This window comes from Mycteria americana, chromosome 2 (assembly GCF_035582795.1).
Source record: "Mycteria americana isolate JAX WOST 10 ecotype Jacksonville Zoo and Gardens chromosome 2, USCA_MyAme_1.0, whole genome shotgun sequence".
Lineage (NCBI taxonomy): Eukaryota > Metazoa > Chordata > Aves > Ciconiiformes > Ciconiidae > Mycteria > Mycteria americana.
The window spans coordinates 131,761,874-131,779,932 of NC_134366.1; the positions used below are offsets into that span (position 1 = coordinate 131,761,874).

General features: G+C 39.5%; 1 protein-coding gene across 3 annotated transcripts in view; it reads right to left on the reverse strand.

Annotated features, from left to right (window-relative positions):
- Positions 1-14,436, reverse strand: part of TCEA1 (transcription elongation factor A1) — a 28,920-nt gene extending 14,484 nt beyond the window's left edge. Inside the window, exons 1-3 of one of the 3 annotated variants that reach the window (XM_075494667.1) lie at positions 14,174-14,435; positions 7,837-7,899; positions 2,519-2,624 (exon numbers count right to left, since the gene is read on the reverse strand). In XM_075494667.1, coding sequence (XP_075350782.1) covers positions 2,519-2,624; positions 7,837-7,899; positions 14,174-14,242 — 238 coding nt within the window. In that variant the 5' untranslated portion in view covers positions 14,243-14,435. Of the gene's footprint in view, positions 1-2,518; positions 2,625-7,836; positions 7,900-14,173 lie in introns of all 3 variants that reach the window. The other 2 variants (XM_075494666.1, XM_075494665.1) reach the window with 2 other exon arrangements.
- Between the last annotated feature and the right edge of the window lie 3,623 nt (positions 14,437-18,059).

Consider the following 18,059-nt stretch of genomic DNA (forward strand, 5'->3'; position numbering starts at 1 on the left):
CGCTTTATTATATGGTCTACATTACGATCAAGGAAAATTTAACTACATAAGTTTTGAATACAAGCAGTGCTGCATTTTCAGGAATAATTTGATTTTGTATAGTAACTGCACAACCACAACTGTTCTAGACCTGGCACAATAATGTACACGCAATAATATCTGCCCTGTAACAAAAATCAGAGCGTGAACAAAGGTCACATACCCACTGCCTCAAGAAGAAAGCATTCAGTTCTGATTAATGTTAAATATTTGCTATTTACTTTCTAGCTCCTCAAATGTTCGACTTCACCTGATGTAAGCAGCCTTTGGTAAAGTCTCCCAACTGTCTTAAAACAATCTGAATGTGGCAAGCCATCAAAAGGGGAAGGTCCACCTTTCCCCAGCTGTATGTTACTGCTGCAATCCCTGTGCTGGAAACAGTAACTGCAAACAGGCTGGATCAAGAAACTGATACAGTTGAAATCTAAGCCAGAAGAAATGAACAAAACGATTGGTTTACAAGTGGTCAGTTCCCAGCTCTGGCCTCCTGGATAGCCACTTGAGCACTACAGGCAGGAGGGAGCAAGGAGGCACCTGTGCAGAAGGGAAGCCAGGACCACCCGTTTCAGCAGCAGCCTACACCCAGATTGACCTGCCATGACCGTCAGGCACCATGGTCTTATTCCAGACTTCTACAGCATGAACACCCTCTGGTCCTCAGGCAGGAATACTACTACCCATGTTTCACCATGTTTGAACACTTAAAGATCAGTCAGCTATAAGTAACAACATATTAAGACAAGTTTGACTGACTTAAGATAATTGTGTTAAAAAAAAGAGACAGAAGACTACTTTTACTGTCTCAACAAATAAATAGCAATTCCTTTACTCAAAGGACAGCGATACCCAGAACGGTTAGCCCCCCCCCCCCCCAAAAAGCAGTATCCGAGGGCACTCCAAAAGCTGAGAATTTGGGGGGGCGGGGGGGGGGGGAAAGGAAGAATATTTCCTCTACTTTGCTGCCTAAACTAACTTGCAGTTTCAAAAAATTTTAACTTTAAAGAAAAAAAAAAAACCAAACAAACACTTTGCTAGGGCCTTTTTTTTAACTTAATAACTTGAGAGCTAGGTCACTCAATCCAGCTGCTGCTTTTAGAAGTCTTTAGAGTGACTCAAGTTAATATGCAAGCCCATTTCTCCACTTAAGTATCTTTCCACTTTTACGCACTGGATGTAATACTGTTGGTCTTCAAGTTCCAAGAGGAAATTTAAACATAAAAAGTACGTAATTTCTACTATTTACCAGTGAACTCTAATCAGATCCTTTATAAAGTATGCATTTAATTTATAATAAGTCATTATCGCAATTTAAAAAGCATTTTATCAGCATATCTAGTATTTTCTAAATTTAATTACTAAAACTAACCTAATTAGTATTATCTAACTTTCTAAAGGTAGGTTAAAAAAAATGTCTGCTGTATAGGTTGTTGCTTCTTACTAGAATATAGAAGTTGAAAGCTGTCACAAATTGTCCATTCCTACATACATATACTGTCAAATGGACACAAAGTCATTTCTACACCATTTACAAGACAGTAATAAAGTATCTGATAAAATACTTCATAATTGATAAAAATGAGGCTGACTTCAAATGGCAGGGGACTCGTAACACCTCCTGGTATTTAGGATATTTTTCTAGACAGAATGGTAAATATTTAAATAAGTAGAAAATAACGTAAACTGTTTCCTAGTTCAAAATTTTAAGCTTCCTAAATCTTAGTTTACCTAAAATGGGATACAAAGAAATAAAATAGAGTACAGCACAGTGTATGAACAAAAACATTTGGACACAGTTTGAAATCCGAGTGTTTTCAAATACATTAAAATTAAGTACTGCAAAATACCCTCAAATAAAACCCTGCTAACAGAAAGGTTTCATTAACTGCATTCATTGCTTTAAGGGAAATTAAACAAAAAAGTATTAACTCACTAATTAGTAAATTGTTTAAAACTATGAAGGTTTTAGAAAGTGCAGGTCTATTTCTCTCTACCTGTAAGTTCTAACAGATTTTTAATGTCATTTTTTAACCGTTTTTTTCTCTTCACAAATCACTTTATAACCAAACTTCAATGCCTCCACACTCTCATATGAGATTTTGCACAAGTTCTTCAGAGTACCTGTTATATTTGACAAAGGAAATAGTCAAGAACAGGTTCGTTAGTGCTTAGTACTGCAGTACAGTCATTCTAGCTCAACAGCAGGCAACGAGACTTCAGAAATAAGTCATGTCACAGAAACTGACTTCCTACTGCTTGCCAGCCACAATAAAAATATATTAACTTTTTCTCTGAATACACTTTCACAGCAATGCACTGGTGATAGTCAAAGAGTAAAAAAACAACTACATCAGTGCAGAAAGTTTCAATACTTACACAGGAGCACAAATATCTACAGCAAGGCAGTGTCAAGGATTTGCACCAAGACTGCATACAGTTATAACACGCAAGAGCAAGGGAAAAAACATTTGTGTTGCCATACCTAACAGTTTCTTCCAAGACTTGATAAGAGATTTTGCTAAAGATGTAACTTCTTCATCTGTGCTTTGCTTGCGTATGGCATTCACTGACATTCCAATTCTGGTGGACTGCAACAGAAATAAAAATATTACACTATAAAAGATGACATGAAGATAATTTAACAAGTAAACATATATAAAGTTGTACTTTGACATCGTTTTTTAAAAGTATCTTTTTTTCTTTGTTTTTGGTTTTGTAGTTTGTTTGGTTGTTTTTTTTAAGAATATCAGGATGAAATGCTGCAAGCCTTTACAAAACTTATTTTAACAACATGGACATTTTAAAAAGAAATACAACAGTGTTACCATTTGTTTCCATCACAGAAGTTTGGGGCTGGGGTGGGGAGTGGGGCAGGAGGGTTAAGGGGAGTCAGTCAGAAGATTTTTGCTCCCAAACCATTTAAAAAAGCTCTGGAGAGCTACTTACCTAAACTAAGTATGACATGCAAAACATCTAACAATGCAGAAATCATATATACATCTTAATGTTATATACATTTTTTAGCAAAGGTTCTAGCCTCAAAACCTTATTTTTCTGTGAAGCAATGACTGTATTTATATTTTGGCATGATCAGAAGCTTGCCAACTGCTTCAGTGACTTCATGCTCTTAGAATTCCCATTTAGTGGCTGTGGAAGAAGCTGTAATATCAGACGGGAGCGACCACGTTTAGATTCCTACCAATTTTGGCAATACTGAAATTCTTTAAAATCTTAAGCACAGAGGGTTCTGGTTTTAGATTAGAAACAGTAAGACTAGCCTACCCCTCTGAAAAGGCCAAGATAGTGACAGGCTTTAAACCTTTGGCACTACTGCCACCTATAGAGTGAAGAGGAGATTAATCTACAATCCACTCCTTTTAAGACTCAGAAGATGACATAAATTTAGCTCAACAGCAACAAAAGTTCCATTTTAGAAGACTTCTGACTAATGTGTTAATCTAACAAGAAAAACATTTCCACACTTTTAGTTTCATGAGACGAGAAAAGCATTTAACAATACAAATAAGTATTTTATTATCATTTTATATTTTGATTGATGACTAAATTTTTTTAAATTGTTCTTAAGATGCTCAGGTTTGTTGCATTTACTATTTACAGGACTCACTAAATATAAATTATTCTACTTACTTTTGCAGTAGTTCATCATAAATTTCCTTCTCCTTTAAAGGAAAATTTAAATCTTTCTGGCTCGCTAAAAATGGAAATGATTTGCTCCTTACAACTCCTTACAACCCACACAACACTTTTTGGGGCAGCATAGATGTGCTAAATGACTGGAAATGTACTGAAATATTCAGTAGCTATTTCAGCAAAGGAAACACATCAAATAACCTCAGGTCTGAGCATCAGCTCTAAACACGTATTTTGAATTAAAGAAAACAGATGGTTACTCACCTGTAACTAAAGTGTTTCAAGATGGACTCTGCTCACTCAGACTAACAGTACTGGCCAACTCTCTTGACATGTTAAACACATACTCTGGACATTACGATCAGACAATAAAGAATAACATGTGCTTGGAACTCCATAAAATACTCATCATACCTGAATGAGAAAAATGTATCTACAAAAAAAAAAATCTAACACTCCACTGATAACTGGGCACAACCATGGCCTACTCTCATCAGCAAAAAGGAAAGACACCAACTTACAGGCTTACTTAGGTAAGTAAAACTCAAAAACTCAAGTAAAACTCAAAATTAACTGGATATAATAATTTCTTCCTCTGATCACACAAGAGAAACAAATTATGGTAACTGTCTAAACTGCCGGCTTTAAGGCAGGACATAAACACAGTTCATTTGTTTGCTTGTATAGAGCACTTGATCTGGCCTCTCCCAAAGAGAGGGGAAGGAATGATCTACCAATTTATTTGCCTGCAAACTGACACAGGTAATCACAAACGATCAGTGTTATATTCTCAAAACGACTGTGCTTTAAAGACAAACAAGCTGTCAGCATTTGAAATTTCCTCAGTCTTCCAGCCTATGGAGCTGTTCTTGTGAGAGCCATTTTAAGTGGAAAACTCAGGTATTTTTGCCTAGCCCAGTGTAACCTGTTGGAATTGCTTTATCTCTGTGCCAGTTTATAAGTGTGCAGGTATATGAAAACCTTCCTCACCCTGTCCAAAATGCATTTTTAATGGATCATTCTTCCCCACTTCATATTCTAGAGTACTCTTCATCTGCTTTCTGAGAGTAAAGAGGCTCAGAGACAGCATAAGACAGCTGGTTTCACCCCTGAAGCTGGTTTCACCCGTGAAGCATTCAAGCTGTTGGCCAAGCAGCTGGCAGCTGGTATGAGCAACAGTTAGCATAAGTAACCTATGACTGAACCCAAAACAAAGCATATGGTTGCAGCTACTCTCCTCTAAACCAAACCAAATGAGAAAATGTAAGGAACATAGTTGGGGAAGAGAAGCAACCACTGAAGCAAGCAGAGGTGTTACCAACTTTAAATTGTAAGAGAGTCTGAGTACAGAGAATTGGTGAGCACCTGGACCAAAGCAGAGCCAAATCAACTCCTGAAGAATAACCACTTCCAGGTTCCCAGGCCTCCCTGGCTCGCCAATGAACTGGCAAGAAGTCATTAACAAAGACTGCACATCACAGCCTAGTTCTGCATACGTGTGTGTGATTTCCAGTAAAACCCGTTTGTTAAAATAAAGACTGCCTGTCTCACTCACTGTTTAGCTGCACACCACCCACAATTAGCATGAGGGACATGATGCCTTTAATACTGTGTGGCTGCTAAACAGATTTGCAATTCTGACCACCGGATAAATCACGTGTGAGGAAGGCTACTGGCTCCCTGCCTAGCTGAGCAAGGATCAGCTTGCTTACATAAAACTCGTTAGATATGACACAGTTGTATTATTGTCTGTAACCACTTCAGCTTTCTGTGACAAAAATCAGGCGAGAAAGACACAAGTACAAGTCCAGACTGCTGATGTGCACCTTCCTATTCCACATACCTGTAAATTGTTCAGAGGACCTCGCCAGCTCAGACTGAAGCAATAGTCACATTACAGGAAAAATCATCACTTCTCGTATTACACAGGAATAATGAAACTACCATATCAGCTAGCAGTGCTTTTCTCAAGCTGTAGCCAGCTTTCAAAACCACTTAAAAATGGGTGTGGAAGTATGCTTTTCACTCGTGTCCCGTGTTTCATCAGTTCAAACACATCAATAGATATCTCAGTTTACATAGAGGATGTCAGTGCTCCACTTTCTCGTGATCATCACCCTTCTTGACATTAGCACACTAATAATCCACTACCAGAGCAATGCGTACGATTACTTTGCATTTCAACTGTTACTCTGAGTCCTCCATGGCTTAAGCAAATTTGGGAGACTAACACAGCAAATTTACGGCAGACTTTACATATTTATAAAACTCTCAACAAAAATAACGAACATTTGAGTCTAAACATGTTGCTAAATGCAATCTTATGCAGCGGAACTGTTTTGAATACTTAAGAAAAACTTCTTAACTAAGCTACAGTTAACTACCACACAAGAGTATGCTAAAATCCCTGATCCCTTTAGACCTACTGTAACACAAAGAAGTCTTCTTTACAAACTCATACACATATCCCCACCCCAATACAGATTAAAAACTATCTTTTACTGCATATATTTTTTCACTCTAAAAACAGGTACCTGTCATATGGATGGGAATAAATAAGCTTCTTTCAAGTAGGATAGAAAACTGGACAGAATTAATATGCAACTCTATACAAATTAAGTCAGGGTCCCACAAGTGCCCTAAAAGGCAGACAGTTGAGTTTATTTGTACTCAGCAAGGTTAAGAGTCCTCCTCTGTTGATAACATTACTAAGGTTTTCATTGCAACTAAAAAAAGAATAAGTTATCTACTTGTACTTTCTTCAGATCCTCACAGTTCAAGGGTAAAATTGTTCTGCTGTTCTGTGTAAAGCTTCTCCTTCTAGTCTCATTCTTCACACTAAGCAGAACAGGTTTGCATAGCAGCATTTACAGAATTTCCAGAGCATTTGCAGAGATATTTTTCATTCCAAAGGCAAAAAACATTATTACTACTTTGTATTAAGACCTGCACAAAGAAACTCAAAAGAATCAGGTTAACAGAGGGTTTTTCTGGGTTTTGTTGTTATTTTGTATGGGGCTTGAGGGTTTTTTTCTGTGGGGTTTTGGTTTGTTTTTTTTTTTTTTAAGGAAGGAGGTCAGACATAGGGAAGAAGGTTGCAGCATCATATCAGCCATGCTCATTCGTGCATGAAGGTGACACTTTCAAATTCCTATTTTCTGTCACAAACTATTAGTAATAATGTACTAAGTACATTCTGCAAATATATAGGATGTATATGTCAAGAATGACATTGCTACTGACACTTAAGATTTGAACTTTATAGCTAGTTCTGTATCTGTGACCATTAACTGTAACTTAGAAAAAGGTTACTTTTCAGTCTCTTCCAATTTAAGTGGCTACCACAGCAAATCAGGTCTTACATTTACCTCTGCCATTTGAAAATTTTCACAGAGATAAGAAATATCAAGTTACTTTGGAACAAAAGTTGTTCATTGATGAATTACATGACAAACTCTGAAACTTGACATGCAAATAAAGTTCACTGAGTTACTTTTTTAAAGAATTTGTAAATAACATATAAAATACTATGTTAGAGATGTAGATATAAGCAAATTTAGACAGAGTACGCATGCAAGTGAGAGAGATTGTACCATACCATCACTCCTGCCAAGGGGAGTAAGGAGGAGGAGGAGTATAATTACCTTAAGAAATAAACTACTTGGAGCTGGGGGGGGGGAGGGGAGCGCACAGGAAATGGTCAAATACAATTTGCCTGAAGGTATGAACTATGCTTCTCCTCACTTACAATCCAAAACCAGAACTAACTACATAAGAAAAGAAGGTATCAGCTGTAATCGGGTGCATTCGCCTTTCAGAAGGAAGGAAACACATCACATTCGTGTTAGTAAGAACCTAAGATTTTACGTAAGGTAATTTTATAAGCAGTTCTTCCCTTTTGTCCATGACAAAATGCACTATTTTCAACTTAAACAGAAAGATAAGCTTTAAGAGCTTGTGACTAGAAGAAAACACTTAAGTGCCCTAAATCAGGGTGAAATAAGACTAGTTACCCTGTAACAACACTGACTCTTCCAAAGAGTTTCTACGTAAGAATCTACTTTAATAGTGCAACCTTCTTCCAAATTTGCTGGCTTCAACATTATGGAGTTAATATTTGCAACCTAACAACAATACGAAAAATCATACCTGTAACAACTCAAGGGTCATGGGAATATTCTTAAGCTCCTTCAACAAATCAAGAGCTCCAGCCTGCAAAAAAGAAAAAAAGGAAAAAAAAGTCAATTTAGTAGCAATCAGGTACTTTAAATATAATATCAACAACATACTCTTATCTGCTGTCAAGGTCCCAGATTGGATTCAAACCATCAGTTCCCAATTTATTCACAGAACAACTCTAGGGCAAGGAATGTTCTGCTTCACAAACTCTAAGCATTAATAGGCCTTAACTCAGAAATCAAAGTATTCACTCAAAGCCTAGAGAAGTTTTATCCCATATAATTCAAATGCCAGTTAAAGTATTCTGTCAATTACTACTTAACCAACACACATCCTCAAGGAAACAGCTTCAAGGGTACTTCACTTAACAGCATCAGACACAAGCCAGACAACAGCAATTCTCAGTTCAGAACCACCTCACCTGTTTTAGCACAAGAACTTGGAGTTGAGAAGCTCTCCATAGTCCATCAATAATGCATATATACATGCACATATAACTACATACATAAAACACACATAGCCAACATTCTTAACTGTATTTGCAGTGGTGTGGTAAAGCCAGAAAAGTTTACTGGTTTAAAAACTGTGATCGGATTACACTATTTTACTAGACACAGCTATAGTTTCCCCCATAGAAAAAGACAACTTTGTGAGTATGCCTACCAACAAAAGCTGAGCAGGACTTGCTTTCAAGTCTTATTTTCAACTATTAAATTTAAATATTAATTCAATGAAATACATAGATTAGGCTGCATAGATTACTGCAGACAACACTCTTCAGCCTATACCAGACTGGCCAAGCATTAACATGTTCCAAACTAGAAGCCAGAGCCCATCCTAATGTGCTATAACATCTGAGCTAATGCACTTGTTTATTATTCAGCTGTTGTGGGTTTTTCTTTCTTTCTTTTCCCCTGCTAAAACCATAAGGAAAGGTACAAACTAATACAGTGTAAGCAGCAACTTTCTAGATAGATGAGTTCATTTCAGAGATTATACTGCTAGGCATTAATAAACTCTATACACAGCTACTCTGACTGACAATTCATTCCTTGGCGATGTTGGCCGTACTTAAAAAAACAACTTTTCATAAATGTGAGCTCCATAATTTACTTTAACCTCTACATCCTTGACGATTTACCGCCTTTAAGTAAAGCTCTGCACCATCCGCTTCTTACTGTGCACACGGGTTGCCAGACTATAGCAACCTCCTAAAGGTTGAGATGACTTTGCCGTTATTCAAGTGCATATGGTTCTGAACCTGTGAGCTATGAACAGCAAGAAGGCAAGTGCTTTCGCATGCAAGAGGCCACTCTACCCAGGCTAAGCCCACTACCTTCCCACTTTTTTTTTTTTTTTTTTTAAATTCATGAGGTTTGGAAATAAACCCCACAAAATTTCCATCTTGCAGATCTTTGGAATTTGATTCCTTTCTCTTCCCTTACCTCTCTCTCAACTTATCCTATTTTGTTTACTTTAATATGCATTTTGCTTGCCTTTATTTTTAAATTCTCCCTGATCAGCTTCTAGTATGACACCTGTTGCAAGGAAACTCTTGTAATCTCTTGCTGCATCTGCAGGTCTTACAATTTAACCACTAAAGATAGCACATAAAATAACCACCAAGAGGCTGAGAAAGATGAAAGTGGAACTTCTGTGTCACATCCAAGCAGGCACAGCTTTGGACGCTTTCAAATGTCTGCTACAACCTCTGTTTTTTAACGCATCTGAACAGCAAAGCAGCCTCCAAAAACCAAACATTTCACTATGTCCCACCTTACACAAACCCAATTCACTTATAAAACTAAAGTTTTACTGTTGTGCCATCATAGCAAAAAGTCTTATTTAACTTTTATTCATGTTATACAAAACTTCTCCAGTTTTAGCCATAGAATTTTAGCAGCAATGATGCAAGACTGGGAAATGTCATGCTGTTTTCAGGTGCTAAATTGAGTTAGCATACTAAACCATTTCTTTCTCTAAACAGCTATAAGTGTGGTTTCTTCTGTGCAAACATAGATCCAAGTAAAGCAAGTTAATTGTCTTCACTACTACAAAACAAAATCAAATTCAAGAAAGTTTTCTTAGCCGAAACAAAACGAATGACAAAAGTCGATGTGCCATTATCAAAAATACAATCTGACAACACTTACCTCCAAACCAATTAAGTTACTAGCAAACTGTACACAGTATGTGATTTCAAAATAAACACAGGTTATTCTAGTCTGCAATTTCACCATACCAATGATACTATAATGCGAAGTAGTAGTCTCTTCACTTCATCTTAGAAATACAGTCTAGTCAAAACTTCTTTGCCCCTGTAAAATCCTTTTCCAATTGTACATGTCAAAACAACTTTATTATTCCCAGTCTAAACTTTTTCCAAAACTAGTAACTTGATACATAAGAGGTTAACAAACCATGCAACAAGTAAAAAAACCCAGGTACTCTCTACACAGATGTTACCTACATTTCATGCTGTTTTCTGTACCGAATTACCAAAATTTCTAATGCTCTAATGCTTTCTAAGCCTTCACTCTTCTCTAATCAATTATATTAAGTGTACCAGGAATTAGATGCTTTAAAATTAAATTTAAATTGAGTTTAAACTCACAGCAACTAAACAGTTTTTCATAACCACTTTTCTTAGCATAAAGTCAAATGCCCTCTTTTTCTCAATACCAGAGTGGAAGTTGCACAGTAAGACTTGTAATTCCTATTTTTCTAATGTAAGACTTCTCTGTTTAAAAAATCCCAACCATTAAGAACATTATTATAAATCTTCTTTTAAAGGCATTTCTGTAATTTTATAGAAAATGAAAGACAATGCCCCATTCCACTAGGCTGCTTGGCTTCCAGTTTACCTTGTTACTTGAAATAACAGAAATCAGCTTCATACAGATTTAACAGATTACTCCTCTCAGCTTCTCTCACTTGATCAGATCATAACACCAGAATGATGTTCTATATTCATATTGTAAAGCTCTGCTTCAGGCAATAGAAAATGGATTACATTTCTGAAGACAGCAGAGCTATCCAGTTATAATTCCGTTCTACTTAAAGGAGCAAACATTTAATAACATGGCCAATTTTACATTTTCATCTCTAAACCTACTCAGTTGTTCTTGATTTTTTTAATCCGTGGGCGCAACCTTATTTTTCAAACCTATTCATTACAGCAGCTTAATGAAAGAAAAGTGTACTTACGTACAACAAAAGCTGTAAGGAAGGCACTACATCTGTTTTAATCCAATCACAGTTATTCTGAAGGAGGGGTAATATCTATTTCAAACATGCAACCAATATTTGACATAACAGCAGATCTCAGTGTATTAAATACAACATTGCATTTTTTGTCCTTCAAAACACAAGAACTGCATATGTCACTTCACTAAGATAGTTATGAAATCTGCGCAGCTACAATTAAATCCTTAGTCAAGGCAAATCACCAAGAGCCTGACTCAGGAAGGGTGTCTGCACAGCCTGCCTTTTCAACTCATCAAAAGAAATGCCAAACTGCACTTTGCCACAAGCCACAGAGTCACCTTTTGTATGAGAGATGAAGCATCTCTTGCCATCTGAGTCTTGACAACTTCAGAGTGAAAAGGTATCAAAGCTTTTTTTTTTTTCATTGATGTGTTTCATCAAATCATTCTCAAAGACATACACCAAATACCTGTTCTTATTGAGTAAAAACGGAGAAAGGAATACAAGAGGTTGTCAGGAGCATCATTATCCAGCAGGTACTTATGTAAGAATGCATTTCTCAATTCAGCTTCATCGTTGTGAGACAATGAAGTACCTCTTCATAGAAATGATCTTAATTTTGCTAAAGTTAGCATTTTAACTGCAGGGCAGGATTAGGTAGGAAATCACATTGTGCCATTAAAGAAGAAATACCTTATAAATGACAATGACTAGTAAGAAAAACTGAGAGTCATCTCCTGGGTTAAATACTGATGTACTTCCTCTCCTATCATGCAACTAAGGGGTTTTATCATGGTACACACACGTGCTTCAGATAAACTGTCAGACCTCCACTATCAGCCACAGAGGCAGCTCAAGCCCTCAGCCGTAGGTTTCTGAGACAGTGTCAAACTAACCACAGAGCTGCTTGTGTGCGGTAACAAGCTGGAATGAACAAGCTCTGTTCCAAGAAAGTACAAAACCACTACTGCTTCTGGTGCTGCCTGCGCTCTCGCTCCTGGGATAGGGGTGAAGATGAAGACCCAGCTACCGGCTCCAGCCAGGCACAGCCTGGCCCAGCTGTGCGCGCTGCATTTGGCCACATCAGACCCACGCTGACCCCAGCAAAGACACTGCACCACTCCCTAGAGCTTTGAAAGTTAATTAGTTCACATGCACTAGAGTGTGAATACATGTCCCCAGCTGCTGCTAGGAATTACATCCAAACTCCCAAGCCTTCCAAATCACAGATAAATACACTGTCGTCACCCGGAACATCTCTGGTATCGCTGCAGCGATGCTCCTCAGTGTCAACAGTCGTTCCCATATTACCTGGGAGTTACCATTTTCTTTCTATTGTCAGAAGTTCTTCCAAATAAAATTGAATTAACTGCACTTTATCATTCTCATTGTCACAACAATGAAATATTTCACAGTTGGTATGTTTTCATCTTTTCGACATCTCATAGGAAAGAACCACTACTCCAATTTTAGAGTCGGGAAAGTGAGACTGAATTCTTTTGTGCTGAAAAATCACGAGGAATAGAAATAAAGAGGGAGAGGACAAAAAGGAAAAAAAATAATCAAGCGAATAAACACTGTAAAAAATTATTTCCACTAGATGAGGCTCCTGTTTCCATGCTGTATCCTTAGAGGATTCAAATGTATCAGGGCTAAACCATACAATATTATGGAACACCAAGGATTTTGAAACACAACAAAGCATAGCCTGTGTGTACTTGCAATGAATTTGTTTAGATTCTGAACCAAACAAATTTCATTGGTTTAATGCAATCAGTACATCATATAAATATGCAAATCTTATTTTTAAATGTTATTTATAATTTCCATTATCTTAAACAGCAAAAAAACCCCACACTGCTGCATCTATTAAGACGTCTATAAACTGAAATTCCACACAGCTCAGTTCTGAACTATCACTAATATTGAGCATTTAATGCACTATCATAACACATAGAAAAATTTTAATTTTATGTACTAAAATAATAGTTTGTAGGAAGAGCAGCAGTCACAAATATACAAGAGAATAACAATATGCCCACCTGATAAAGCAGCAATAAATGGAGTTTATAGTTTACTTGTATGCTATTTTATGTGTAATCATAATCGGGTACTTGACTGTTGCTGCACGCTCTGATTTTACTTATTTCGATGTTTTGTAGGGGTAGCATAGATGTTATATGTTATCTAAGTAAGTTCTATACCAAGGGCATACAGGAGAATAACACGTGAACTGAGCTAACAGAATTCTACCCAACTAAATTCTGCCTCCATTCTGAGGCAGAATTACCTGAATTAATAAACACAGTAAAAATTATATTCATACTTTGTTTCAGGTTTACAAACAAACAAGCAAAGTGGCTCACATGCCCCATCTGCGTCAGAAGTTTGCCCACACAGCTCTGGTCAGCCTGCCGAAGCAGGATTAGGATTCCTCAATCATACCACGTAAAACTCCAGCTTTCGCGCTTGAAAACAAAAACAACCCACCGAGAGGAGACTACCTCTGCAGGCGTTCTCCTCCAGCTGACTGGGCTTCCCACATCGCTTCACGTACAGCTCTCGACCGAGGCCAACATTGCGACTGTAATGAATGGGAACCGGAGGGAAACGCCGTTTGGAGCCAGGCTCGGTGCCCGGGCTGGAACCTCCTCATGGCTCGACGCCGCGCTGGAGCCGGGGGAGGCACCGCTGCCCCCCCCCGCCGCCGGCCGGCGCTGCGGAGGGCGGCCGGGGGCACTCCGGCGGGAGGAGGGCCGGCTGACAGGGCGAGGGCCCCCCCGCAGCGGGCGGGCCGCGCCGACCGGCGGCTCCACGTCCTCCCGCGGCGGGGCGGGGCGGGGGGAGCCGCCGCACCCCCGCCAGCCCCGCGGGCCGGCGAGGAAGGGGCCACGGCGGCCAGGCAGCGGGGGGGAGAGACAAGAGCCGGGAGAAGGGGCCCCGGCCGGGCCCCGGGCGCCGCGCGGCGGGAAGGGGGATGGCCCCAGGCCCGCTGGAAGGAGGGAGCGCGGGGCCGGCCCGGGCTGCGCCAGGGCCCGCAGCGGCTCGGCTCGGCTCGGCGCCGCCGAGCCGCCTCCCGTCCCGTCCCTCCCCCGCTCACCGCGTTCTTCTTCTGCACCATCTTGTCCATCTTCTTGGCGATGCGGATGATCTCGTCCTCCGTGGTCATGGCTGCGGCGGCCCGAGCGGGGCCGGGCGCGGCGCGCAGAAGCCGAAGCCCAAGGAGCAGACCCCCCTCCCCTCCTCTCACCTCCCCTCGGGGCGCGGGAAGCGGCCGGGGCCGCCGCCGAGCTCTGGGGGCAGGAGCGGAGCCAGGCCGCGCCGCCGCGCCCCGACCCAGCAGCCACAGCGGCGGCGCCAGGCAGCACGCGTCGAGCGCCGGCCGCAGGAGCCAGGCAGCGCTGCGGCAGGCCGAGACCATGAGGGGGCAGGCGGGCGGGGGCGGGGCTGCAGGAGCTGGGGGGGGGCCGTGGGTGCGTCTCGCCCCCCGAAATGCCCCAAACCCAACAGAAGTACAATTAAACGCTCCGGCCTCTTACAATCCCTCACCCTCTCCGCCTCGCAGCGTTGCTGCTAAGGCTGGTCTGCAGGCAGCGCGCGCTGCCAGCCACTCAGTGTGATGTCCTCTTCGTACAACCCATAATACGCTGCAAAACACACCACCAGTAACTCGTTTCCTACGCTCAAGCTTTTCTTCAGCTGTCAGAAGACTGAGAATTACAGCAGACGCTTGGTTTTGTTAGCTTCAAATGGATGGAAAATCCCCTCTTCCCTCTAAGGGAAAAGCTTTTTCTTAGAAGTCTATCCCTAAAGAGTTACTTTTGTATAAAATGGAGTGAGGATTTCAAATTGCAATTTTAGAGGAAGTTTGGGATTTACAAGTTCAGAGTCAGTACAACAGAGTTGGAGATAAACTTTTGCATTGGCCAAGTATCACCCTGTAGCATGCTACAGTGCTTCGAAGTCTTAAAACTAACCTAAATCTTGTGTATGTTCCAGTGGGACGTATCACAGATATAAAGTTTGACAAATTTTTGTTATGTACCATCAATGAAATTCTGTTCACTGAGCTATATGCCTTGTTACTTGTGATTTGTTGTTGAAAAGAACAGCATCATTAAACCATTTTTGCTGTAAAGTAAAAGTGTTTACTTCAAGAAAATGGTAAGTATATCTGAAGGTTACAGAAAGATTGCATGAAGATAATCCCCTACTAAGATGCAGGAGGGTGCTTATACATCCTTCTGGAATCTATTATTAGTAAGCAGTCGAATGCTGTGGACGTCTGAGTTGTAAACTGAGGACTGCAAAATATGTACATTTTGGAGAAGAGGCCTTTTCCTTGAAACGACACTCAAAGAAGCGATTACAGCAAGAACTGCCCCTGCACTTGTGTTTCACGTACTTTGCAGCAAGACCGTCTTGTGTTTTGAAGCCATATAGAGACAGGTGGTTTTCAGGCACTTCTACATCGTGCTCAATACACACAATGGTCACAGCATCTGCCAGCTGAAAGGCCTGCACATAACAAAGCAGTTAAAATTATTCGGGAGCTAGACAGATCTTCCCACAGGTTAGATCTGGGCCATGAACTGGACAAGCATACAGAAACTTTGTCTGCAGCCTTTTTGTTTGTTCTGCCCAAGGGGAAAAAAAAACCCAAAGGAATGCTTCCTTAAGGAAAAGAATACCTTTTCTTTCAGGGACAGATTTTGGGGAAGGGAAAAAAAAAAAAAAAAAAGGCAATGCTCACCACAGCATTTAAGGGATTGTGCCAACTCAGGTTTAATTCCATTTTGTCTAGATGCAGTAACCTAGTACCTGTAATAATCAACTCAGGTTAAATAAGATGCTAACCTCAAATGAAATCTATCATCATTTTTCCCACAATCACATCAATGATAAAAGCAGTACACTGCGTTAGCAGCTGAGAGCTATCGCTACGCTATATGGTAAACAAGCTTGTTCATGTTCTACAGTAGGTGCAAGTTAGTCAGGGATAATGCTATCAGAAAACTAGAAATCTCAAATCAGTCAGTACGGTTAGTTTGAACATATTTAAGTTCTGGAATGAAGTCTTCCAGTATTAATGTCTTTAAAAAATACAATTCAACACCTTCTTCACTGTAAAATGCATGGAAAGAGTTAAAAAATGCAGATGACATCTGTTAACATCCAAAATGTATCAGGTAAGGAAATTATAATTGTAAATTAAATGCTATATAGCACTTACAAAAGGCCTGCTGCAGGACAGTAAGGGGAAGGCAGGTCACACTTGTTTAACATCTAAACTAATAAAAGTAGCATCAGAGAAATATTTCAGTAGGGAAATCAAAAGACTAACCAGATGGTAATGCATATCCTTTTTTGCAAATGGACGCATTAAAAGGAAACAAAATACAGCTCACATCATTTGTACTGCATGCTACAATATCAGAATGATAGTCAATTAACTGAACCAGCACTAACCAGATTCTTTATATTAGCTGCTCTATCATCCTCGGGATAGCATTTGTTTATTGCAAAGAAATACACAGCACTCTCCATGGTTGTTTTTTAGCTGGTTCTAAACCAAGCAGCTTTGTACAGCATCAATCTCTTCTGTAACATGCCGTTCTAAGTCCAAAGAACAGTAAGAGGGGAAAAAAGACCAAACAGAAGTTAAACTATGCAACCTTTTCCTTTGTGTTTAACTTCTTTCTCTTAAATAAACCCATTAGGAAGAAGAAATAACACACTATTTGTTGCACTGTGTTCACCTGTTAAAGCATATTCTCACCATTCTTTTGCAACATTTTCTAAAAGGTATCGTACACTTGCTGCTGCAAAGAACCAGCATCTAACTCACCAGAGCCTGTCATCTGCTGGACCACAGGACCTTCCACATTACTGAGACTTAATAGGCAGAGATGACTCTCCTAAGCAGATGCACATATGAAATGTTGTAGGTTTTTACTAACTAGTCTCCTTTGTTACAAGACGCCATATGTGGGGTGGGGGGGGTGGGGGACAGGAAACACTAGCACACATAAAATTTGTAGTGAAGGATCTCTGAACTCCTATCAAAGCACTTAAAATAATCCATTTTCAGGACTAGCATTCTGTATAGGAAAAGCTCCTCTAATCAAGTGTTAACACAACTATGCAAAACATAAAATTCACAGCATTCCAAAAGGTTTTACGTGACCATGTGTTATACCCATTATGCCTCTCCTCTTTATTTGAGCCTTCAGTGTAACAATGACTTGGGTCTACCAAAACAGAATTCCAATTGGTCTGAATCAGCCAACTGATCCCCAGCCTTTGCAGGGGAAGAAGAGACCACAGACACATGAGGGGAGCTGTAGCAAATGGAAGTTCCCATTCCTCTTGATGGCAAGATCTTCCTCAAAAATTTCTGAAACAGTTAACATGCATCTTGATTAGTTGTTTCTGTTGTTCTTCAACAGATAGGGGTTTTTTTTATTTCCTCGGACTAGCTCTAGATTATAATGGTACAGCCTGAAGTTAGACCAAGTATTTTCAAATTCTGGCATTTGCAGTATGTTAAGTTCATTTTCAAAATGTCTTCACTTTTTTTTTTTCAACTGAGAAGCAGTAACTGGAGGTAGTTAAACATGAAAAATAAAAAATATTTAAGAAAATGGGTTTTGGTTGTTTTTTTGTTTTGTTTTGTTTTTGGTTTGTTTTTTTTTTTAAGATCGTATCATTAGACTGTCACTTCGATAAGCCACGTTCTCTGTTCTAGGGCAACCTCTACTTATTTTTTGTACATAGACTGAAAATATTTAAGCTTTTTAAAGATCCCTCAAAATAATTTTAAATACTACAACATAGCTAGCAAATGATTTCAAGTAGAAGCTACTTTAAGAGTTTACTTGTATTCACAACCAGGGAACATTCAAACTCCAATTTTTAGACTCCATCTGCTCCATCTGTTAATGCAGACAAGCAGCCTTTTAAAAAAAGAACCTTGAACGACCCCT